This window comes from Engystomops pustulosus, chromosome 1 (assembly GCF_040894005.1).
Source record: "Engystomops pustulosus chromosome 1, aEngPut4.maternal, whole genome shotgun sequence".
Taxonomy (NCBI): Eukaryota; Metazoa; Chordata; class Amphibia; order Anura; family Leptodactylidae; genus Engystomops; species Engystomops pustulosus.
Window position 1 is genome coordinate 110,999,431 of NC_092411.1, and position 27,447 is coordinate 111,026,877.

At 43.4% G+C, this 27,447-nt stretch overlaps 1 protein-coding gene across 1 annotated transcript in view; it reads left to right on the forward strand.

The window, feature by feature from the left end:
• SLC28A3 (solute carrier family 28 member 3) overlaps window positions 1–27,447 on the forward strand; it is an 83,403-nt gene that overhangs the window by 232 nt on the left and 55,724 nt on the right. Inside the window, exon 2 of the mRNA XM_072150871.1 lies at window positions 359–465. Within this exon, the coding sequence (XP_072006972.1) occupies window positions 406–465 (60 nt within the window). The 5' untranslated portion in view covers window positions 359–405. The remainder of the gene's footprint in view (window positions 1–358; window positions 466–27,447) is intronic.

Genomic DNA, 27,447 nt, shown 5'->3' on the forward strand with positions numbered 1-27,447 from the left:
CATGATTAATCTATACCTATATTAAGTACAGTTTCACATTTCACAATAGATTGCAAAAGCCTGCAAATGATTTCATTCACGTATGTAAGTTTCTGTGTCATTAACAAAGTTAACTAACTTTTGCTATGTGTGATGAGAGCACATTGTGTAAGAATTAGACTATTGTCACCTCTGGGTAAATAAAGCATAGACACATGAAGTTGAAGCAGTTCACATCTTTATATGGAAATGAGCAATCTACAGTCTTTAGCAATCTATTAAGAATGAATAAGTATCTTTCTTAAAGGGTGGAGCAAGGAAACAAAATACAAGCGGGGAGTGACTGCAGGCAGGTAAACCTCTGCACTTGTGTATTCAGGAATCACTTGTATGCCTGGAACATTTACAAATTCTTGCTGATGTGACATGGAGCTTAGTGAAAAAATCCCAGATGAATCTATTGGTCACACTAACTCTGCTTTTCAGGTAAGTCAATATAGGTATATTGTATTACTAGAAATTAAGTTCTAGCTATGTATACATTGACATTTAGTATATAAGCGTCATCAGCATACACCACTAGTATTCTTGATGTTCTGTACCATTGACACTGAATCTGTGCTATCAATAAGCGAGTATACCAAGCAAGTGAGGAACAGGTGCAGGGAGCCACACAATAACAAATATAGTAATACAATAGATCTGTGCAAATTGCCAAGCACTCCATGTTATGACTTGTTCATTTGAATACTTTTTGCCAAATAGCATTGATGACTGGTGAATGAGCTTAGGGGTGTGTACTGCATGCTTCAACCTCCAGCTCATAAAACAGAAAAGAGGAACTAAATGAGAAACTTTTAATATTCATGTACAACTGAGATTATTACAATTTCTTTTTAAAATAGATCCCCAAAGTGTATGTGTATCAAAATAGGACAATGAGATTTTTTTGGCTGTATTGTGCAAACAAACTCTATTTTTTTCATTTGAAGCTGCTCACTCAATTCTTGAAAGTGTATCGGTGAGTGAGCGTGGTTAGCCTCACAACAAATTAACATAAGCAACCTGTTAAAGGGAACCTACCACCACGAATCTACCTATAAAGGTAGATCGGGTGGTAGGTGGATCAATAGGACGTGAGGATAGCCCTTTTAAGGGCTAATCCTCATGTCCCCGCACTGTTTTGTGAACTTATATTATAGCTTTATGCTAATTTTGTTATGCGGCTACTGGGCCGTAGAGTAGCCGCAGCTGTGGCTACACGGCGCGGCTACTCCACGCCCCAGTAACCATTTTACCCCTCCTACCCACAATCTTCGGCGCCCAGCTCCTTGCAGCAGGCCCGCGCATGTGCGGTCACTGCTCCGAAACAGGCGCGGGCCTGCTGTTCTGCGCATGCGCAGACGGCAGGTTCGTCGGATGAGGCCGCGCAGCTGCAAGGAGCTGTGCGCCAAAGATTGTGGGTAGGAGGGGTAAAGTGGCTACTGGGGCGTGGAGTAGCCGCGCCGTGTAGCCACAGCTGCGGCTACTCCACGCCCCAGTAGCCGCATAACATAATTAGCATAAAGCTATAATATAAGTTCACAAAACAGTGCGGGGATGTGAGGATTAGCCCTTAAAAGGGCTATCCTCACGTCCTATTGATCCACCTACCACCCGATCTACCTTTATAGGTAGATTCGTGGTGGTAGGTTCCCTTTAAAGAAGTCACCAAAAATGTCACAATCTCACTCCACTTAAGGCTTGGTTCACATCAAAGCTACATGTTTCTTGTACACTTTGCACATTATCCAAAGTCATCCATTCAATATGTGTTCCACAGATGGTTCCATTTTGCCTTGCTCCTATTGTTTGTAATTCAAAAATGTGGGCTGCAGCACTATTTTTTGTTATAAATAATAGAAGGGAATGACAATATGCCCTGAGTGCAGATGTTAATTCAACCTTAGGGCTCATTCACACAGGCAGGTCCATTGAGCATCCATTTTAGTAGTTTATGTGTGAGACTTGCTTTTTTTCATGTATGTAAGGCATCCAGTTATACGTTATTTTAGCATATGCAAATGGTTTTCAAAATTTGTTAGCAAAATCCCCAGCGCCCAAGCATCTGAGAAAAATGGAGCACTTTTGGATGTTCTTTATATCCCAACCTTTTCTTTTTGTATGAACCCATTGACTTCTATTGGTCTGCAAACGTGTAAATGCTCCATTTGCTCCATTTTTTTTTTTTACAGTGAATGGCATATAAACAATAAAGCATCAGTATTCAGCCAGGAAATCAGTTAAATGTCAGAGATGTCAATGCACAACTAAGCAAAAAGATTTCCTCATAGTGCCGATTATGATAAGAATCCGTACTAACATTTCTATATATGTATTTTGTATTTTTATAGTTAAAGTATTTTTTAGGGGGCAAAAAACAAAAAAGGTAAGCAGTAAAAAAGGCTATGAGGATCAGATGACAACCTATGCTGATTATTTTGTGCTCAAAAACACATTTACACTAGGTGTAAGAAAAATGTCTGTTATTGATTGAAGTCGTTGGAAGCCATTGTTTTATTGAGTCTATTTAAGTTCTGTAAATAAATAATAGATATTCAGTGTGACAGGATGACTCTGAATGATGGTTTCCAAAAGGTGATGATTTTTAGATTAGTAAAGTAGACTTAGTGTGAACTGGACTAATGATATCATTCTAACCACTTTAGAGATAATATTTATTTGGCCCCTAATCCCAGCCTTCAGCTGTCTTTACACAATAACTTTGAGTAGAATTAATTTTATTCATCTTTTGGTTTCTGTTCTTACTTGACTAACATTTTACTAGATGACTAACATTTCCGATTAGAGTCCCTATGTGTTATATCATTTTGGGGCTCTACAGAATGGCTTAATAAATGAGGCCTGGAATTCAGATGTACAAAATCAGTTGTTTTCTGTATATTAATTCAGCAAATATGTTAGTTACAAACCATCTTACAAGAGGTAATAGGATTAGTAGCTTTTACAAGAGGCACATATTGTGAAAGTTACAAATAGTCTAATAAAGAAGGCACAGTTCCTGGTACATAGACCGATGCTAATTAACACAGGCTTTGTTATAGAAATAAATCTGGGGAATCCTTAGAAACAGTAAGTAGTTCACAATTCACAGTTATTCATTGTGATTTCTGCACTCGCTGGTCTCTGTGCAATATTTTATCCATTGTCCATACATTTTTCACATTGGGCATTTGTTCTCCTAGCATCTCAAGACAGAGGGCAATTTCATCCCATTTATATAGTTAAATGCAGAGATGTAGCTTAAAGCTGCTGTGCCTGAGGGTAAAATCTGACTTTATTGTATGTGGTAAACTCATGGTTAACCATCCTAATGTGCCATCCTAAATGCCCCACTCTTGGGTTTCCTCTCACTACTATAGGTTATAACTTCAATGTGTGCACTATCCTTCCCCAAGGTGGAGTGCCAAATGATAACTACTGCTATATTTTTCAGGGGGATGTAATTTTGTTGCGCAATTTAATGGGATTAATGATTTGGCTCATGAACCAAAAGGTTAAGAACTGACTCCACATTCAAGAAGGTGAAATAGACATCTGGAGACCAGCTTTTAGCTAGTAAAATTGTGCATCAGGAACTGCACCACAAAAAAGTTCGGAAAAATAGAAGCCGTGCCACAATTTTGCCCCCCCAAAAAAAGAACAAGCCGTGAGTGTCAGAAAACTACCCAAATTGTGACACTGAGACTTCATAAATACGGCGCAAGAGGCGCAGCAAAGGGAAAAAAATCTGCCAGTTTTCCATTTGAACACAGGATACTGGCCCACATTTATTAAAGTGTTTGTACCTGTTTTCTGTCTGACTTTGTTCTAGAAAGAACATGCAGACTGTTTGCACATTTATTTATAAAGTGTCTTCGCTAGTTTTATGTCGTGGCAGCACTGTGCCCGACAAGGAAAAAAGTGCACCAAAAGAGACTTGTTAGTGCTTAATCGGACCATGCACAACAGTTCTGTCTGACATGAGCCACAGTTCTGCAGCATGAACAAAGTGCACCAAAAAAACATTTACACAATTTACTAAACATTTACTAAAGGCTATACATGGTATTTCACAGTACATCAGGTATTGCATACATATTATCAGCAGTAACATATCTCAGTAATCAAAGTTGGGGTATGGCTCAACATAAGAGGTACACGAAACCTAGGTCTAGGAGCGCAGGAATCACATGCACCTAGCTGGTGCCCCATGCTGTACATACCTTCGTACTGCACGCTGCATATGTATTTTTCATGTTATAGTCTTTAATCTGTCAGGGCGCGTTCACACATTCCGCTAGCGTCGCGTTATGAACACGACGATAGCGGAATGCGTGAACGCGCCCTCAGTCTTTTTATGTTGCTATTATCCATTTAAAAGTGAAGTTTTAGGTATCTCCAATTCTTTCACTGAAGTAACATAACATAGAAAGGAAAGCATATCAACAGACTATAACCCATAGTATAGTAGCATTCATAAAGGATACAAGATATTCATATTGTCATTCAAACATCTTTTGGGTGTAATAGAAGAACTTCACAGAATGAAGCAACTCAAAAATATATAAGCCTAAAGGAAACCTTAAAGTATTTATTGGGTTAATAAATGTAAAAGCAGAAAGGAAACCACAATGTTTACCTTTATTACATTCCAGACTCCTCCTCTCCATCTCATGAAGAGTAATACCAGAAGTGTGTAGTGTGTCTTCTGTTAATAACTCACAAAGGAAGTATCCATCACATAGACAGCACAACAATATATAATAATTAATGATTATTGAATCACCAAGTCAACACAGATTTAAATTGCTCATTTGAAAAATGCTTCTAGAGTTAAAATAAGAAATGTATAATGCGGTCATTGGGCTCACAAGATTTGCGTATCTGTTGCACAAGATGAAAGGGTGGGTTTTTTTGCCTATATCTTAGCTTTTGTTTTTTTTCCATTATATTTAGTAAATCATTTCACCAATAAATATTTCACCATTCAGTAATCAATAATCTAGTGCAAGTGCAGGGCAGTTAAAAAATGACTGTGAAGCTTAAATATTTCTCACCTCACACAAGGAATTCAGTGTGTCCTTAATACAAAACATGAATAATATGAATGAACCTGGCAAATGGCAAACTGAGAGGCAAATCATAGTGGTTGTAGAAGCGTCAAGGTGGGCATATAGTTTTGAAATGAGAGATTATATGCAGATCACTTCTGGTCCACATACTTATATGTAACAGACTAATTCACACTGCTGTTGACGGAACTCCTTACATCATAGAGATCTATGATGTAAGGAGTTCCTGCTTTCTTACTAAACAGCAGTGCTGCCAGTCTAAGCAAGATTATATTGTTAGGCCCCTTCCACATCAGTGTCGGATCAGGGTGCAATCAGGGTTTGGTTATCAGAGTTCAATCAATTTTCAGTCAGAGTTTGTTCAGTGTCTCAGTTTTTCGCACGTGTTTTCAATGCATTTTCAATGTAATTTTAATGTTTTTTTCATGTGCAGATTAGTGCTACTGTTTTTTAACCCATTACCGACTACTAATACTACGTCACATGCCAGGTGCGGGTGCATGGAGATGGCTCACGCCAGCAAAAATTTTTCCGAGGAACGTCGCTCCCCGTGACTTCATTGGTGAGCGGCAATCCATCGCCATGGTAGCCTCGGTCCTCCAAAAGCCCAAGGCTACTTCGTATTAACCTATTCATTACAATGTGCTATCAGCACATTGTAATGAATAAGGAGTAAAATGCCCATATACAGACAGTCCCCGGGTTACATACAAGATAGGGTCTGTAGGTTTGGTCTTACGTTGAATTTGTATGTAAGTCGGAACTGTATATTTTATCATTGTAATCCCAGCCAGAACTTTTTTGGTCTCTGTGACAATTGGATTTTAAAAATGTTGGGTTGTCATAAGAATCAATATTAACACTAAAGCTTCATTACAGACGCCTGTGATAACTGTTATAGCTGATCATTGTAGCCTAGGACTAAATTAGAATAAATTACCAATATCCAGAGGTCCGTTTGTAACAAGGGGTCGTATGTAAGTCGAGTGTTCTTAAGTAGGGGACCGCCTGTACTGCCATACTGTACGGTTAAAGTACCCTAGGGAGTCTGAAATATAGTAAAAAAAAAAGTTTAAAAAAAAATTATGATAAAAAAACCTAAAAACTCAAACCCTTCCCCTAGAACTGATATAAATATAAATAAACAGCAAAAATCATAAACACATTAGATATTGCTGCGTCCGAAAATGCCCGATCTATTAAAATAGAATGATGGTTTTTCACTGTGTTTAACCCCGTAATGGAAAATAAAAAATTCTATAAAAAGTGATCAAAAGGTCGTACAGTCCTAAAAGTGATAACATTGTAAACGTAATCAAAATCCGCAAAAAACTACACCTCCCAAAGCTCCGTACAGCAAAGTATAAAAAAGTTATTAGCGCCAGAAGACGGCAAAATCCCAAAAAAATCTTTTGTGCAGGAGGTTTTCATTTTTGCAAATGTATGAAAACATAAACACATTTGGTATCCTCGTAATCATACCGACCCAAAGAATATAGTAGACATGTCATTTGGGGCACACAGTGAAATCCATAAAATCCAAACCCACAAGAATACGGCACAAATGCATTTTTTTACCAATTTCACTGCATTTGGAATTTTTTTCCCGCAGTACATGGCATGGAATATTAAATATGACCATTTTGAAGTGCAATTTGTTACGCAGAAAATAAGCTATAACACAGCTCTGTATATGGAAAAATAAAAAAGTTATAGATTTTTGAATGTGGGGAGTGAAAAATGAAAACGCAAAAACGGAAAAGGGCTGTGGCGTTAAGGGGTTAAAAAAAGCAGGAACATAGTACTGCGTAGTACTGAAATCTGCAAAAGGGGAAGAGACACCAAATGAATCCCTAATGGCGTTGTTTTTCAAGTCATGATTCTGTGATTTTCACAGATACATTACTGAGCTATTTTTTTCAATGACCATTTTCACATTTCAGTTGTTTTCCAATGATCCGTTGCTTGTGAAAAAGTATTTGAATCCTGTCCTACTTTTTTCACGCATGTGGATCACAAATCCGCAATAGAAGTGTATGGGCCTCCTAAAGAAAAAAATGAAGATTGGTCAATTTATTTCACTGATGATGCTAGAGAACCAGGTGTTATGTTTTATAATCAATGTTAAACATTCATTTATTTTCACTGACATGAAAAAAATTGAACAATAGAAGCATAAAAAATGTTTATAAAAATCGATGCGGAGAAAAAATGAAAAAGTAACCGAGACAACATACAACTGATGCGCTATAGACATGCAACACACACACAGAGTAAATCCTCCCTAAGGGTCAAGAAAAGTATAATCAAATGGGGGTATGGGAATCAATGTCTATAGAATTAGGGCTTAATAAGAAAAACAAATCTAAAAACTAAACTAAATCTAAAACTAAAAATACATTTTAAAAAAATCTTTAAACTTTTACTACGTTTTAACTAGCCCTATGTGTCACATAAAAAAATGCCGCAAAAAAATTTCAAGGTAGCAAATGGAAAAAAATAAGTGTTGGCCCTTAAACCGCCACATATGAAAATAAAGCCTTTTCAGGCTGCATCACTTAGGGGTTAAAAGGCCTTAAAATTAGGTGAACACACACTACAGAATCTACTTTGTGTTTTTTTTAACAGAAAACTAGAATACAGGTGCAGAGTGAGGAATTAAGTACACCCGAATATCTCCCATGGGAATTAAGAGGGTAAATAGAGGCCTGGAGTAGCTAATCGAATAGCCACAAATAACTGAAAATCAGCAAGTGAGACGTCCTCTTTATTAGCTACTTGTCCAGTTTTTGAGTTACGGTTTTTGTTCAACTGTGGATGGAGTGATGTACATCCAAACCAGCCAGGAGCCGGGGGCGGCATCCAGGAACTCTTTTACATATCTGCCCAGTTACAGGTTGCTGGTTATTTTAGTTCCCCGACACTTGTTATCCATTTCCCGTTGCCTATTGCTATTGTTATTCCGTTGCTATTCTGTGTATCTGACCTCTGCTTTGTTTATGTGACAATCCCTTGCCTCTTGATTTTGTGCTTCACTGCCATCTTGGTTTTGACCCGGTACTGCCTTACTTTGTTTGTCTGTTTTCGCAATTGTTTTGTCTATCTGCAAGTTATATTTATGTTTAAGACATTATTCCTCTGATAACAATGTGCAAAGGGTGGGCATAATTATTTGTCCTTTGTGTGGGGATCCTCTGGAGTGGGCATTTTCTCCACAATCTCCTGAGTTGTTATCTGTAGATTTATTTTTTCCTGCTTTGCGTCTGCTATATGAGGAACCTGACAAGGCTGCCCTGTAGAAAGTCAGTTAAAATCTTCAGCGTCCAGCTGAGTTTAGGAAGTGGTGTGTTCCCTCTGGTTGGAATGACTGTGCTCTTAGAGTATATCTGTCCGATACCTTGAGAGACCTTCTTGTAAGCTCAGGGAACGCAACTGAGGACATTCTCTTACCACTTCCCCTCAGTCTCTTCTGTCTTTTTCTTCTACACCTTCGACTCCTGATTTGGTGATCACTTGGAGTCATGTGAAACCATGGAAATAGATGTGAATGTACCCACGCAAGTTGACGTGGGAGCTATGTCAGCAATGCAGAGATTTCTGTAAGAAATACTGTGTACTGGTCATTTCATCCAGTCCTGTTCTACCAGATCTCTGTTGAAAAAGCATCAGCACCTAAGTGATAATCGAGGAGGTCACTTGGGTCCCCAGGTTTTTCTGGAACCTCAAATGAAGTCACCAGTTGTTTGTTCTTTGACTGAGAATAAGGTGTGAGAAAAGGCGATTGTGGACTTAAACGCATGGCCGGCGCCAGCACCCGGCTTACCCGGGCAAGTGCCGGGGCCCCAGAGGTCCCAGAGGGGCCCACGGCACAAACTGGCAACATAAGTAAACTCACTTAGATCGGCATACTTGTCGCCGATGTAATTGAGAGAAGCGCCGCACTCATAGTGCAGGCGCGGCTGACAGGGGGCGGCACCACAAGCGGGCCCGCACATACCATAGTAACATCGACGTGGCCGATGTATTTCTGCCGGGGAGCGTCTTATACTGTGCTGTATTACTGTATTCTGGCTGGGAGGGGATATTAATTAATGGAGCCTGGGGGACTGTATATTAACGGAGCATGGGGGGCTGTATATTAATATTGGTATCTTAAGGTTTTGCGTTTTTAATGCCACAACATGAGTTTACTGCTATGGGGCCCAGTGAGGCGCTGTCGCCCAGGGGCCCACTGAAACCTGGAGCCGGCCCTGCTTAAAGGCCAAAGACATTAAGTCCCTCAGTGTTAGTTTATGTGGTTTTTCAAAACTCTAAACCCGTGTCTATATTGCCCCCTAAAGTTGACTTGTCTGCTAGTGACCCAGTTTTGTTAACTGACCTGCAACAATAAACATCTGATTCCTGATAACATCCCTGAAGATATTTTTTCTGTACAGGTTTAAGGTTATGGAGGAATGTCATGGTGCTGAACATTGCTGCATTTGATGAACTGTTTATAGACAGTTGATTTCACAATCTTACCGGTAGCAAAAGTGGCCTTGCTGATGATAAGAAATATGTTGCAGCATGTGATGTTTGTGCTGAGACAATGGTTCCCAGGGAATGTCTAAACTGTGGACACTTATCTTTGAATTTTATCTCAAATGTGCCCCTCACCTCTCAGGCAGGGGCATAACTAGGAGAGGCTGGGTTCCATAGAAAAGTTCTGCACAGAAAACCTCTATTTAAAAAATACATACATATTTGTGTACTCACACAGATTTATACACTCATTTACGCACACATAAAGTTCTACACATATTGCATATACAAACCATATTTACATATGCATACAGTATAAACAAACCACACATACTGCATGTACTTACATATAGCATATACACATACATACAGAATATACACACCATAATATACAACCATATATCATACGCACACACATACATTATATACAGCATATACACACATACAGCATATGCACACACATTCAGAATATATGGACCATAATCCCACATACAGCATATACACATACAAACAGCAGACACACACATATACAATATAAAGAGACATACAACAGACACACACATTTATACACAAATACACACATGCATATACTCACTTTCAGGCAGTCTTCTTATCCCAGAACAGAGTTTTAGGCCACAGATCTGACTTCATGTTTCAGTAGCTGTAGACCACAATGGGGAACTCAATGTCAGGACATAGACGTGAGAGATTTCTTGTCATACCTAGTATATCAAGAGTATTGTGTCTGACTGCCAGGAAGAATGGGGAAGACCATTAGCTACTGCAGTGTTTGAGCATCACATTGTGGGGGAGTTTGATTTGCCTTCTGGAGAAATGTGCATGGAAATTCGGCAGAAAAGCAGCCTGACCTTGCCATTTTTACCTCTTATCTGTGTGCTATGAGATTATAAACACTAATTTAAGCTGTATTATGATCAAACTGACAAGAATTCAGCTTGAAAGAGTATTTATAACACTAAATTCTTGCTCAGTGTGTGTGTAAATAAAAGCATTTACAGAAATCATGAACAATACTTAGTATGGGAATAAAGTTACCCAATAATAAATGTTATATTCATTGCTAATAAAAATGCAATGGCCTCCTTTCCAAATTGAACTTTTAAAATTATGATAATGAGCCTGAAAGGTTACTGGGGCAATTCCTTTCAGGCAGCAGAAGATTAACCGGCTGTTAGACTGCCGCACCCTCTATACTAAGCTGCTTCTACTCATGCATTACCCTTACTCTCCCTATATGCTTTTAGCATTACTGTCATTAACAATATTATGTCAGCAATAGAGATGAGCGAGCACTAAAATGCTCGGGTACTCGTTATTCGAGACGAACTTTTCCCGATGCTCGAGTGCTCGTTTCGAGTAACGAGCCCCATTGAAGTCAATGGGAGACTCGAGCATTTTTCAAGGGGACCAAGGCTCTGCACAGGGAAGCTTGGCCAAACACCTGGGAACCTCAGTAAAGGATGGAAACACCACGGAAATGGACAGGAAACAGCAGGGGCAGCATGCATGGATGCCTCTGAGGCTGCTTAATCGCACCATTATGCCAAAATTATGGGCAACAGCATGGCCATGACAGAGTGACAGAATGAAGCTAGATAGCATCTAAAACATCCAATAATTGACCCTGACACTATAGGGGACGGCATGCAGAGGCAGCGGCAGCAGCGGAAGGCTAGAGAGTGGCATGGCGACATACCCTAAATGGACTCAGGCTTCAAACCAATGGGTAGCAGAGAGGAACCAAAGAAGGTGAGCAAGAAGCGCTCAAATAATATTGGTACATGATAAAAGTTTGCCAGTATATTTTGTGGATTACACAGCAGGGTGGCGACAAAGTTAACATGGAAGCCATGAAAACAATCCAAAATTCTGCCTGACACAGCTCGTTTGATAAGGGGACGATGTATGGAGGCAGTGAACTAGTAGTAGATTAAAGGTACTGCAGTTAAAACTATGTTAGTTGGTTCTTGGCATGGAGCTGGCGCTCCGCTGCCAGGCGAGCTTTCGCCAATCCAAGCCCCTGTCTCTAGGCTACTCCCCAAACAGCACTTCTAAGAACCTTTCGGATAAGATCAAGTGTAGTAGCGTTCTTATAAGTTTGGGATATGGCGGGTGAGGGGAATGTAAACATCTGCGCAAGAAGCGCTGAAATAATATCCGTAAATGAAAAAAGTTTTCCAGTATATTTTGTGGCTTACACAGCAGGGTGGCGACAAAGTTAACAAGTTTGATGTGGAATGCCCTGCAATAGCTCTTGGGCGGTGTGCCTTTTATCACCTAGGCTCAGCAGTTTGAGCACCGCCTGCTGTCGCTTAGCAACGGCACTGCTGCTGTGCCTAGAGCTACCGACTGATGGCGCCATGCCCACGGATGGTAATTCGGAGGAGGAGGAGGTGGAGGAGGGGTGGGAGGATTTGGAGGTATAGTAGGCCTTTGAGACCTGGACCGAGGTAGGCCCCGCAATCCTCTGCGTCGGCAGTATATGACCAGCCCCAGGGTCAGACTCGGTCCCAGCCTGCACCAAGTTAAGTGTAGTAGCGTTCTTATAAGTTTGGGATATGGCGGGTGAGGGGAATGTAAACAGATGCGCAAGAAGCGCATGATGCGCATGGAGCTGGCGCTCCGCTGCTAGGCGAGCTTTCGCCAATCCAAGCCCCTGTCTCTAGGCTACTCCCCAAACAGCACTTCTAAGAACCTTTTGTATAAGATCAAGTGTAGTAGCGTTCTTATAAGTTTAGGATATGGCGGGTGAGGGGAATGTAAACAGATGCGCAAGAAGCGCATGATGCGCATGGAGCTGGCGCTCCGCTGCTAGGCGAGCTTTCGCCAATCCAAGCCCCTGTCTCTAGGCTACTCCCCAAACAGCACTTCTAAGAACCTTTTGTATAAGATCAAGTGTAGTAGCGTTCTTATAAGTTTAGGATATGGCGGGTGAGGGGAATGTAAACAGATGCGCAAGAAGCGCTGAAATAATATCCGTAAATGGTAAAAGTTTGCCAGTGTATTTTGTGGATAACACAGCAGGGTGGCGACAAAGTTAACAACTTTGATGTGGAATCCATGAAAACAACCCAAATTTCGGCCTGACAAACCTCGTTTGATAAAGGGACGATGTATGGAGGCAGCTATATGGACGACTTTTGGAGGTAGCAATGGAGACAACGTGTGGAGGCTGCTATGGAGACAATTCAATTTGGATAGTGCCTGTATGTGGCAGTCCAAAAAATTTTTCAAACCAGAGGAGCAGGTAGGTGGCCCTCCAGAAAAATGGAATAGATTGAGTGCCTGTATGTGGCAGTCCAAAAAATTTTTCAAACCAGAGGAGCAGGTAGGTGGCCCTCCAGAAAAATGGAATAGATTGAGTGCCTGTATGTGGCAGTCCAAAAAAGTTTTTAAACCAGAGGAGCAGGTAGGTGGCCCTCCAGAAAAATGGAATAGATTGAGTGCCTGTATGTGGCAGTCCAAAAAATTTTTCAAACCAGAGTAGCAGGTAGGTGGCCCTCCAGAAAAATGGAATAGATTGAGTGCCTGTATGTGGCAGTCCCAAAAAATTGTTTAAAACAGAGGACCGGAAAGGTGGCCCTCCAGAAAAATTGAATAGATTGAGTGCCTGTATGTGGCACTCCCAAAAATTGTTTAAAACAGAGGACCGTGTCGGTGGCCCTCCAGAAAAATTAAATGCATAAAGTACTATACCTAGAGCCAGTGGGCCCTGTCAAAAAACAGCCAGTTTCCTCTGCTTTACTGTAGAAAGAGGAGGAGAAGGAGGAAAATGAGGAGGAGGAGGAGTGGATAAATTATTCAGGTTGAGCTTCCTTCACCTGCTGGAGATTTGAAATTAGGAGAAATCCATGCTTTATTCATCTTGATAAGCGTCAGCCTGTCAGCGCTGTCAGTCGACAGGCGTGTACGCTTATCGGTGATGATGCCACCAGCTGCACTGAAAACCCGCTCTGACAAGACGCTAGCGGCAGGGCAGGCAAGAACCTCCAAGGCGTAGAGCGCCAGTTCGTGCCACATGTCCAGCTTTGAAACCCAGTAGTTGTAGGGAGCTGTGTGATCATTTAGGACGATGGTATGGTCAGCTACGTACTCCCTCACCATCTTTCTGTAAAGATCAGCCCTACTCTGCCGAGACTGGGGACAGGTGACAGTGTCTTGCTGGGGTGACATAAAGCTGGCAAAAGCCTTGTAAAGCGTACCCTTGCCAGTGCTGGACAAGCTGCCTGCTCGCCTACTCTCCCTCGCTACTTGTCCCGCAGAACTACGCACTCTGCCGCTAGCGCTGTCAGAAGGGAAATACTGTTTCAGCTTGTGCACCAGGGCCTGCTGGTATTCATGCATTCTCACACTCCTTTCCTCTCCAGGGATGAGAGTGGAAAGATTTTGCTTGTACCGTGGGTCCAGGAGAGTGAACACCCAGTAATCGGTGCTGGAATAAATTCTTTGAACGCGAGGGTCACGGGATAGGCAGCCTAGCATGAAATCTGCCATATGCGCCAGAGTACCAACGCGTAAGAATTCACTCCCCTCACTGGCCTGACTGTCCATTTCCTCCTCCTCCAACTCCTCCAACTCCTCTTCTTCTGCCCATACACGCTCAACAGTGTAGGACTCAACAATGGTCCCCTCTTGTGTCTCGCCAACATTCTCCTCCTCTTCCTCCTCATCCTCCTCCACCTCCACCTCCTCCGATATGCGCTGAGAAACAGACCTAAGGGTGCTTTGGCTATCAACAAGGGAATCTTCTTCCCCTGTCTCTTGTGAGGAGCGCAAAGCTTCCGACTTCATGCTGACCAGAGAGTTTTTCAACAGGCCAAGCAGCGGGATGGTGAGGCTGATGATGGCGGCATCGCCACTGACCATCTGTGTTGACTCCTCAAAGTTACTCAGCACCTGACAGATATCAGACATCCACGTCCACTCCTCATTGTAGACTTGAGGAAGCTGACTGACCTGACTACCAGTTCTGGTGGAAGTTGACATCTGGCAGTCTACAATCGCTCGGCGCTGCTGGTAAACTCTGGATAACATGGTCAGTGTTGAATTCCACCTCGTGGGCACGTCGCACAACAGTCGGTGAGCGGGCAGTTGGAGGCGGCGCTACGCTGCCCTGAGAGTGGCAGCATCTGTGCTGGACTTCCTGAAATGCGCACAGATGCGGCGCACCTTCGTGAGCAAATCAGACAGATTGGGGTATGTCTTGAGGAAACGCTGAACTATCAGATTTAACACATGGGCCAGGCATGGCACATGTGTCAGTCTGCCGAGTTGCAGAGCCGCCACCAGGTTACGGCCGTTGTCACACACAACCATGCCTGGCTTCAGGTTCAGCGGTGCCAGCCACAGATCAGTCTGCGCCGTGATGCCCTGTAATAGTTCTTGGGCGGTGTGCCTTTTATCGCCTAGGCTCAGCAGTTTGAGCACCGCCTGCTGTCGCTTAGCGACGGCACTGCTGCTGTGCCTAGAGCTACCGACTGATGGCGCCATGCCCACGGATGGTCGTTCGGAGGAGGAGGTTGAGGAGGGGTGGGAGGAGGAGGAGGCATAGTAGGCCTCAAACACCTGGACCGAGGTAGGCCCCGCAATCCTCGGCGTCGGCAGTATATGACCAGCCGCAGGGTCACACTCGGTCCCAGCCTCCACCAAGTTAACCCAATGTGCCGTCAGAGATATATAGTGGCCCTGCCCGGCAGCACTCGTCCACGTGTCCGTGGTCAGGTGGACCTTGTCAGAAACGGCGTTGGTCAGGGCACGGATTATGTTGTCTGACACGTGCTGGTGCAGGGCTGGGACGGCACATCGGGAAAAGTAGTGGCGGCTGGGGACCGAATACCGAGGGGCGGCCGCCTCCATGAGGCTGCGAAAGGCCTCGGTCTCTACTAGCCTATAGGGCAGCATCTCCAGGCTTAGCAATCTGGAGATGTGCACATTAAGGGCTTGGGCGTGCGGGTGGGTTGCACTATATTTGCGTTTCCGCTCCAGCGTCTGGGGTATGGAGAGCTGAACGCTGGTGGATGCTGTGGAGGATCGTGGAGGTGACGATGGGGTTTTTGTGGCAGGGTCCTGGGCAGGGGGCTGACTATCAGCTGACACAGGGGAAGGAGCAGTGGTGTGCACGGCCGGAGGTGAACGCGCTTGTTGCCACTGAGTGGGGTGTTTAGCATTCATATGCCTGCGCATACTGGTGGTAGTTAAGCTAGTAGTGGTGGAACCCCTGCTGATCCTGGTTTGGCAAATGTTGCACACCACAGTCCGTCGGTCATCCGGTGTTTCCTTAAAGAACCTCCAGACTTCTGAAAATCTAGCCCTCGCCGCAGGAGCCCTCGCCACGGGAGCTTCACTAGTTGACACATTTGGCGCTGATGCACCAGCTCTGGCCCTGCCTCTCCGTCTGGCCCCACCACTGCCTCTTCCAACCTGTTCTGGTCGAGGACTCTCCTCCGTCTCAGAAGCACTGTGTTCACCCGGCCTCTCAACCCAGCTTGGGTCTGTCACCTCATCATCCTCCGATCCCTCAGTCTGCTCCCCCCTCGGACTTCCTGCCCTGACAACAACTTCCCCACTGTCTGACAACCGTGTCTCCTCATCGTCGGACACCTCTTTACACACTTCTTCCACTACGTCAACAAGGTCATCATCACCCACAGACTGCGACTGGTGGAAAACCTGGGCATCGGAAAATTGCTCATCAGCAACCGGACAAGTGGTTTGTGACTGTGGGAAGGGTCCAGAAAACAGTTCCTCAGAGTATGCCGGTTCAAATGGCAAATTTTGCTGGGAGGGGGCAGACTGGGGGGGAGGAGGCTGAGGTGCAGGAGCTGGAGGAGTGCCGATTTCGGTGACATGGGTGGACTGCGTGGAAGACTGACTGGTGGACAAATTGCTCGAAGCATTGTCGGCAATCCACGACATCACCTGTTCGCACTGTTCTGGCCTCAACAGTGCTCTACCACGATTCCCAGTAACTTCAGACATGAACCTAGGGAGTGTAGCTCTGCGGCGTTCCCCTGCTCCCTCATAAGCAGGTGGTGTCTCACCCCGCCCAGGACCACGGCCTCTGACCCCTGCAGTAGTTGGACGCCCACGTCCCCGCCCTCATCCTCTACCCCTAGCCCTCGGGTTAAACATTTTGAAAATGAGAGTTATAACTTGTATTTTTTTTTTAATTTTTTTTTTTTTGTTGTTTTTTTTTTGTGTTTTTTAGTTTTTAAAACCAAACGATGCTATCCTATTGCTATGGCTATTTTCTAGCCAAGTATTACAGCACACTACTATGCCAGATGAGATGACGCTGAGTTATGAAAAAAATAAACGTAAAATAAAAAAGGAAATGGCAGACTGTGCCTAATTGAAATACAACCCCGGGCCCTAATAAATTTTCCCACTTCGGTCTTTGCGATGGATATGTGCGTCACTAAAACACAGTGGTCGCAAGTCTGACTCCAAATTGCTCCCAATTTGATAGTAGATGCACTGCAGCAAGTACAGCCACCAGCAGATCAACCAGAAATCAAATATATATAACGCTACTGTAGGCGTAAGTAAGCCGTTTGTATTCTCCTATGGCTATTTTCTAGCCAAGTATTACAGCACACTACTATGCCAGATGAGATGACGCTGAGTTATGAAAAAAATAAACGTAAAATAAAAAGAAACTGGCAGACTGTGCCTAATTGAAATACAACCCCGGGCCCTAATAAATTTTCCCACTTCGGTCTTTGCGATGGATATGTGCGTCACTAAAACACAGTGGTCGCAAGTCTGACTCCAAATTGCTCCCAATTTGATAGTAGATGCACTGCAGCAAGTACAGCCACCAGCAGATCAACCAGAAATCAAATATATATAACGCTACTGTAGGCGTAAGTAAGCCGTTTGTATTCTCCTATGGCTATTTTCTAGCCAAGTATTACAGCACACTACTATGCCAGATGAGATGACGCTGAGTTATGAAAAAAATAAACGTAAAATAAAAAGAAACTGGCAGACTGTGCCTAATTGAAATACAACCCCGGGCCCTAATAAATTTTCCCACTTCGGTCTTTGCGATGGATATGTGCGTCACTAAAACACAGTGGTCGCAAGTCTGACTCCAAATTGCTCCCAATTTGATAGTAGATGCACTGCAGCAAGTACAGCCACCAGCAGATCAACCAGAAATCAAATATATATAACGCTACTGTAGGCGTAAGTAAGCCGTTTGTATTCTCCTATGGCTATTTTCTAGCCAAGTATTACAGCACACTACTATGCCAGATGAGATGACGCTGAGTTATGAAAAAAATAAACGTAAAATAAAAAGAAACTGGCAGACTGTGCCTAATTGAAATACAACCCCGGGCCCTAATAAATTTTCCCACTTCGGTCTTTGCGATGGATATGTGCGTCACTAAAACACAGTGGTCGCAAGTCTGACTCCAAATTGCTCCCAATTTGATAGTAGATGCACTGCAGCAAGTACAGCCACCAGCAGATCAACCAGAAATCAAATATATATAACGCTACTGTAGGCGTAAGTAAGCCGTTTGTATTCTCCTATGGCTATTTTCTAGCCAAGTATTACAGCACACTACTATGCCAGATGAGATGACGCTGAGTTATGAAAAAAATAAACGTAAAATAAAAAGAAACTGGCAGACTGTGCCTAATTGAAATACAACCCCGGGCCCTAATAAATTTTCCCACTTCGGTCTTTGCGATGGATATGTGCGTCACTAAAACACAGTGGTCGCAAGTCTGACTCCAAATTGCTCCCAATTTGATAGTAGATGCACTGCAGCAAGTACAGCCACCAGCAGATCAACCAGAAATCAAATATATATAACGCTACTGTAGGCGTAAGTAAGCCGTTTGTATTCTCCTATGGCTATTTTCTAGCCAAGTATTACAGCACACTACTATGCCAGATGAGATGACGCTGAGTTATGAAAAAAATAAACGTAAAATAAAAAGAAACTGGCAGACTGTGCCTAATTGAAATACAACCCCGGGCCCTAATAAATTTTCCCACTTCGGTCTTTGCGATGGATATGTGCGTCACTAAAACACAGTGGTCGCAAGTCTGACTCCAAATTGCTCCCAATTTGATAGTAGATGCACTGCAGCAAGTACAGCCACCAGCAGATCAACCAGAAATCAAATATATATAACGCTACTGTAGGCGTAAGTAAGCCGTTTGTATTCTCCTATGGCTATTTTCTAGCCAAGTATTACAGCACACTACTATGCCAGATGAGATGACGCTGAGTTATGAAAAAAATAAACGTAAAATAAAAAGAAACTGGCAGACTGTGCCTAATTGAAATACAACCCCGGGCCCTAATAAATTTTCCCACTTCGGTCTTTGCGATGGATATGTGCGTCACTAAAACACAGTGGTCGCAAGTCTGACTCCAAATTGCTCCCAATTTGATAGTAGATGCACTGCAGCAAGTACAGCCACCAGCAGATCAACCAGAAATCAAATATATATAACGCTACTGTAGGCGTAATTAAGACGTTTGTATTCTCCTATGGCTATTTTCTAGCCAAGTATTACAGCACACTACTATGCCAGATGAGATGACGCTGAGTTATGAAAAAAATAAACGTAAAATAAAAAGAAACTGGCAGACTGCCTAATTGAAATACAACCCCGGGCCCTAATAAATTTTCCCACTTCGGTCTTTGCGATGGATATGTGCGTCACTAAAACACAGTGGTCGCAAGTCTGACTCCAAATTGCTCCCAATTTGATAGTAGATGCACTGCAGCAAGTACAGCCACCAGCAGATCAACCAGAAATCAAATATATATAACGCTACTGTAGGCGTAATTAAGACGTTTGTATTCTCCTATGGCTATTTTCTAGCCAAGTATTACAGCACACTACTATGCCAGATGAGATGACGCTGAGTTATGAAAAAAATAAACGTAAAATAAAAAGAAACTGGCAGACTGTGCCTAATTCTACTCAAACCCCTAATAAATTTTCCCACTTTGGTGTTTGAGGTGGATATGTGTGTCACTAAGAGCTAAACACAACGGTAGCAAGTCCCCCTGCTAATTCCTCACAATATGGTACTAGCTGCAAATAAAAAAAAAAAAAATATATAACGTTATTGTAGCCCTAAGAAGGGCTGTTGGGTTCTTTTAGAATCACTCCTGCCTAACAGTAAGCTAATAGAACACCCTAACGCTTTCCCTGAGCAGCAGCAGCTCTCTCCCTAGCGGCATCCAGACAGAGAATGATCCGAGCAGCGCGGGCAGCGGCTAGTCTATCCCAGGGTCACCTGATCTGGCCAGCCAACCACTGCTATCTACGTGTAAGGGTACCACGTCATGCTGGGTGGAGTGCAGAGTCTCCTGGCTTGTGATTGGCTCTGTTTCTGGCCGCCAAAAAGCAAAACGGCGGGAGCTGCCATTTTCTCGAGCGGGCGAAATACTCGTCCGAGCAACGAGCAGTTACGAGTACGCTAATGCTCGATCGAGCATCAAGCTCGGACGAGTATGTTCGCTCATCTCTAGTCAGAAACAAATGCAGTTTGTAAGGTCTGGATGGACATTCTCTGGCCTCTTAATAAAGCAGCTAATAGGCAATCCTGGGTGAATACTTCTGTCTCCTGAACACCCACCTGGGCATTACTGAGCCTAAGCACCGACCACCCTGAGTTAGAGGAGGATATTAGTAGATGAGTGTAGATCCTTCTCAAGGGAATGGGTGATATACAATCACCTTGGCAGAAGCTTGCAGTGAAGCAACTGGAGGAGAAAGCAGGAGACAGTAGTGAGATTTTGAAATACAGAGGGCCTCAACCATAGAGGAGATATCCTTCAGCCTGATCAGCACCACCGTACACACCCATTTTAAAGTCAAGTACAGGGGCAATTAAAATAACTGTTGAAAAGGCTGTTGACATAAGAATTTTATTAAGATCGTTACTAGAGATGAGTGAGTATACTCGTCCGAGCTTGATGCTCGTTCGAGTATTAAGGTACTCGAAACGGCTCGTTGCTTGGACGAGTATTTCCCCTGCTCGAGATCGAGCATTTAATTAAAAAAACACAGTGAAGAACAATGAAGAATAGAATAAAAACAGTGAACACAGGATCATTTAAGTGAAAAACACAGTGAAGAATAGATTACAGATGTTCGGCACATCTGCTTACTTGTCGGAAGATACGCACGAAACGGTGCGAACAAAGTAGTATGTGAAGAACAATATATATGTGGGAAGAACACATTGAAGAACATGGTGAGCAGGACAGAGACACCGGGGAGCAGGACAGAGACACCGGGGAGCAGGACAGAGACACCGGGGAGCAGCGCAGAGACACCGGGGAGCAGCGCAGAGACACCGGGGAGCAGCGCAGAGACACCGGGGAGCAGCGCAGAGACACCGGGGAGCAGCGCAGAGACACCGGGGAGCAGCGCAGAGACACCGGGGAGCAGCGCAGAGACACCGGGGAGCAGCGCAGAGACACCGGGGAGCAGCGCAGAGGCATCGGGGAGCAGCGCAGAGGCATCGGGAGCAGCGCAGAGGCAATGGGGAGCAGCGCAGAGGCATCGGGGAGACTTCAGCGTATCTCCCGACAAGTAAGCAGATGTGCCGAACATCTGCAATCTATTCTTCACTGTGTTTTTCACAGCGTTTTTCACTTAAATGATCCTGTGTTCACTGTGTTCACTGTTTTTATTCTGTTCTTCACTGTTCTTCACATCTGCTAACTTGTCGGGAGATAATATACGCGCGGAACAGTGAAGAATAGATTGCAGATGTTTGCATACATCTGCTAACTTATCAGAAGACATTCTTTTTCAATTAACACATTTTATTCCCAAACCATGGTCCCTTTGAAAAATGCTCGAGTCTCCCATTGACTTCAATGGGGCTCGTTATTCGAGACGAGCCAGAGTTAGTGGTTGGGGAAGTGGGAATTTAGTTTTATGCATGGTGAGACAGACATCTCCATAAGTGCTAATTAAATAGTCCACAATCTCAAGTTACTCCAATACCCATCCAAGATTTGTAGGACATTTGGTTGGTTTGCGCAATATGCAGTTGTCAAGTTATCAAGTGTTGGAACGAGTGTCAATATGTACCAAAGCAAATGCTTTACAGCATATTTCTAATGTCACCAGGAACCTCATTTTTTACTAAAGACAGGTTGTAGAAGCCCATCACACTTGAGGTGCAAATATGCTTTTCAGCCTTTTCTAAGCAATTGAATTACAGTATAATTGTGTGTTATAACTTACCTTACACCCTGAAAAAATTATATGTGTAGTCCCAGGGGTTGGGCTTTGGTTTGGATGCATTTCAAAAACTAACATGTGACTTGTCTATGCTGCAGACTGCAAGGCTCTTAGACCCCACCTTTGTGCTCCTGTTCAGCTCCTCCCCCCTGCTCCTTCACAGAGCTCACAGCCTGGTGAGCTGACATCAGTAGGAGAGGGATGAGCTGTACATGAGCACAAATATGGGGCAGTCTGCAGTATGTTGTTTGTTTTTTTTAAATGCATTCAAACCAAAGCCCAACCCCTGTGACTTAACAGAGGATTTTGTCAGGGTTCAAAGTTATAACACACAATTATATTGTAATGCAAATGCTTAGAAAAGGCAGAGAGGCATATTTGCACTGTATGTGTAATGGGCTTCTACAACCTGTCTCTAGTGAAAATTAGGTCCCTGGTGACAGGTTCCTTTTAAAGGGAAACTGCTATTTAAATTAACCCACTCAAAATAAATATTTCACTAAAAACTATGATTAAAAAGAATTGTCCTTTTCCCTGAATGGTTCCTCTGCATGGCTGCAATGTAAAAAAATCAGCTTGTAAACTTATATGTAAACATGAGGTGAGAAAACTGGCAAAGCCGTAATGAATCTCCCCCAATTTATTTTTTTATATTATCAACTATATAATAATATAGATGTGAGCTCATTTTTATAAGCTCTACAGCCAGATGATCTTAGACATCTGAAGATTGGGATGCTGGAAACTTGGATATGAAGTGATGAATTGTTGGGTGTCCTTTATGGTTTTCCAAGTTGCCGGCAAGCAAAAGCAATGCAGAGCCAACAAGAATCTAAGGGAGTTTTGCTCAAGCTGCTCTAATGATTGTTTAGTGTTACATTGATCAAAAGAATCAGACATGATTGACATGTGCTAGCGATATGCACCCAGTGATGAGCAAAACATTGTTCCAGGTTCCAGAACTGAAAGCTGTGCAAAAGTAATTATATGCACAGTGGGGAAAAAAAGTATTTAGTCAGCCACCAATTGTGAAAGTTCTCCCACTTAAAAAGAGAGACGTGTAATTGACATCATATCTAGACTTATTACCTGTAGTAATGGCTCCTGTTTGAACATGATATCAGTATAAAAGGTGCCTGTCCACAACCTCAAACAGTCACACTGCAAACTCCACTATGGTGAAGACCAAAGATCTGGCGAAGGACACCAGAAACCAAATTGTAGACCTGCACCAGTCTGGGAACACTGAATCTGCAACAGGCAAGAAACTAGGTGTGAAAAAATCAACTGTGGGAGAAACAATTAGAAAATGGAAGACATACAGGACTACTGATAATCTGCCTCGATCAGGGGCTCCACACAAGATCACTTCATGGTGATCAAAATGATCAAAAGAACGGTGAGCAAAATTCCCAGAACCACATAGGGGACCTAGTGAATGATCTGCAGAAAGGTGGGACCAACGTTACAAACACCACCAACAGTAACACACTACACCACCAGGGACCCAGGTCCTGCAGTACCAGACGTATTCCCCTGCCTAGGCCAGTACATATACAGGCCCATCTAAAGTTGGCTTGAGAGCATTTGGATGTTCCCGAAGAGTATTGGCAGAAGTCATATGGTCTGATGAAACCAATGTAAAACTGTTTGGCAGAAACACAACTCATCATGTTTGGAGTAGAATTGCATCTAAAGAACATCATACCTACTGTGAAGCATGGGGGCGGCAACATCATACTTTGGGGCTTTTTCTATGCAAAGGGACCGGGACAAATGTACATAAAAGAATGAATGAGGCCATGTATAGTGAGATTTTGAGTGCAAACCTGCTTCCTGTATATATATATATATATATATAGTAAGAAATTGGTTAATTATCGCCTTTGCTGGAGTCAAAGGTCACACTTCTTTTTCCATCAATTTACGGCAAACAGCAGCAGGTAGGTATAAACTGACTCTGGGTCAGGTTTATTGCAGAAGATTGCAAGAAAAGAAACACAAAACATTCACAAACAAAACTCCTTGCCTGTCCGGCACTGACTATACACAGTACAGCCCTAACTAACTGCATGTGGCTCTCACACAGACAGCCCTGTGTCTCCAGGTAGAGAGAGTGAATTCCCTACCCGACTTTCCCTAAATACCTTCCTTCTGAACACCTCATTAATTAGGCAGCAGGTGAGTCTCTGGACTGCTACTTCACATATGAGAGGAACCTTGAAGAAATATACCTCCCCTCCACAACCTGTCCTGCACAGGTATCACATATCCTCCCCCTCTGCTCAGACCCCTCGGACTGAGCAACTGTACCACAAGACAGTGCACACGTGACAATGCATCCGCATTTCCCTGTAATCTTCCTGGCCTATGCTCTACTGTAAAATTGTAAGACTGCAGAGCCAGGAACCACCTAGTCACTCGACTGTTTCTTTCTTTATTCCGGTTCATCCACTTAAGGGGAGCGTGGTCTGTGACCAACCTGAATTTCCTGCCCAACAAATAATATTTGAGAGATTCCAGTGCCCATTTAATGGCAAGACATTCCTTTTCTACAACTACATAATTTTTCTCATGCTTATTCAGTTTTCTGCTTAAATAAAGCACAGGATGTTTTTCTCCATCTCTGATCTGCGACAAGACTGCCCCTATTCCTATCTCTGAAGCATCAGTCTGCACTATAAACTCTTTCTTAAAGTCAGGTGTTGCCAATACCGGCTGGGAACAAAGAGCCAACTTCAGAGTTTGGACTGCCTTCTATGCCTCCGGGTTCCACTTTATCATAACTGACTCTTTTCCCTTGATAAGATCAGTTAGTGGCGCTGCAAGAGCAGCAAATTTGGGTATAAAGCGCCTACAATAACCAGTAATCCCAAGGAAAGCCCTCACTTGTTTTTTATTTAATGGTTGAGGACAGTTCTGGATAGCATTAATCTTTTCAACTTGGGGCTTGACTTCACCTCTCCCAATAATGTACCCCAAGTACTTAGCCTCTTCCAGACCAATATGACATTTTTTGGGGTTTGCCGTCAACCCTGCCTTCTTCAAGGTGTCAATCACAGACTGTACTCTTGGTAGGTGTGTCTCCCAGTCAGGGCTATAAACAACTATGTCATCAAGGTAGGCAGAGGCATATTGCCTATGTGGCCTCAAAACTCTGTCCATTAATCGTTGGAACATTGCAGGGGCCCCATGTAGACCAAAAGGCATAGTAACGTATTGAAACAAGGCATCAGGTGTTGAAAATGCCGTCTTTTCCTTGGCTGCGTCTGTCAAGGGTATCTGCCAATAACCTTTTGTCAGATCTAGGGTTGTGACATAACGGGCCCTACCCAGTCGATCTATGAGCTCATCTACTCGTGGCATAGGATATGCATCAAATCTAGACACTGAGTTCAACTTTCTGAAGTCATTACAAAACCTTACAGTACCATCAGGCTTCGGTATTAACACAATTAGGCTTGACCAGTCACTATGGGTCTCCTCAATCACTCCTGGTTGGTAGACTTTATAGTTAACTTCCCCTACCTTTTCCATAATTTCATAGGGACCCTGCCATTTGGCTAGAAATTTGCTCTCCACTGTAGGGACAAGGACCAGTACACGCTGCCCTGGAGAAAATGTACGCAACTTAGCTCCCCAGTCATAAATCCATTTCTGGGCTCCCTGAGCACTTTCCATGTGCTCCCTTACAATTGGCATCACCGCTGAAATTCTATCCTGCATCTCCGAGACATGTTCTATTACGCTTTTGTATGGGGTGACCTGCCCTTCCCAAGTCTCTTTGGCCACATCTAACAAACCTCGGGGATGTCTACCATACATGAGTTCAAAGGGTGAAAACCCTGTGGATGACTGAGGCACCTCCCTTATGGCAAAGAGTAAATAGGGGAGTAAAAAATCCCAATTTTTCCCATCTTTGTCCACTACCTTCTTTAGCATTTGTTACAATGTTTTATTGAATCTTTCAACTAAACCATCAGTTTGAGGGTGGTAGACTGATGTACGTAGCTGAGAGACCTTAAATAACTTACAAAGCGCTTTCATTACCTTCAACATAAAAGGGGTGCCTTGGTCCGTCACTATTTCTTTTGGAATGCCCACCCTACTGAATACATGCACTAGTTCTTTGGCAATAGTTTTGGATGATGTATTGCGCAAGGGGATAGCCTCTGGGTACGGGTTACATAATCCATTATAACAAGGATGTGTTGGTGCCCACGTGCTGACTTGGTTAAAGGACCAACCAAATCCATCCCAATCCGCTCAAATGGTATCTCAATGATGGGCAAAGGTACCAATGGGCTGCGAAAGTGGGGTGTAGGTGCAGATATCTGACAATCTGGGCATGAATCACAATAGGCTTTAATATCAGCATGCATACCGGGCCAGAAGAACCTTTGCAAGATTCTCTCAGTAGTTTTCTGGATCCCCAAATGGCCACTCATAATGTGTCCATGTGCCAGATCCAGAACTGTTCTCCTAAATTGCTTTGGAACAACTAGCTGCTGAACTCTGTCTTCCCCCTTCTTAACAATCTGATACAATAAATCATTTTCCAGTGATATGTATGGGAAAGCAAGTCTCTGGTCAGGTTCCACCTGTTTCCCGTTTATGACTTTTACTACATTTTCTCGAGCTCGACTCAGTGTAGGGTCCCTCATCTGCTCACTATGAAAGTCATCCCTTCTAAACTCTAATTCAGGCATGATTGGTTGGGACTCCCCTTCAGTCTCAGTCTCTGAGAGTGGTGCCTCCAAGTCTCCTGCCATAACTGAAAATGGAAAAGGGAGAGAACTATCTGCTGGCTCTTCCTCAACAGCCTCTTCTGTCGTATCGTCAAATGGTTAAGGACATACATCTGGAGCTGTGAGAGTTACAGTCGTCCTTCTCCCAGGCACCAAGTTGCTTTCCCACAGCCTCCAAAAATGTGGGAAATCCCTTCCCAAAATGACATCATGCATTAATTCTGGGACTAACCCAACCTTATGAAATACTGCTCTATAGGGAGTAGTAAGACAAGTTATTGCAGTTTGATATTCACAGGTATCCCCATGTACACAGGTAACTGAAAAAGTTTCTGTCAGACTGTTAGGGGAACAGACAAGGCTAGCCTTTACTAGAGTGACCACACTTCCTGAGTCTAGCAAAGCAATTACACTCTTATCCCCTAAAGTTTGTTCACACAAATGTTTTTGTAAACAATCTGAGCTTGCAGCTGAACACACCACCTGAGAAAACATAGACATACGCTTCCTCAAAAAGGCAACATCACATTGCATCGGTTCAGTAGTTAATGGACAGTTCATTGCAATGTGCCCCAACTCATGGCAACGGAAACATCGTAATGGCCCTTTGCCATGTCCATGCATTTTTGGCTTCTCTGGACCCTCAGTCTCATTATTATCCTCAGCCAAAGTCTTTACATTTTTCCCAGCTCCCTTAGGCCCCGGAACAGTCTTACCAGGAACTCCCGGAAACCTTGTCATCCTAGGGGTCGAGGTCTGATGCTGGGTGCCAGTCAGTAGTCCTTCAGCTGCAGAATACCGTTCCACCAGATCCACAAGTTGGTCG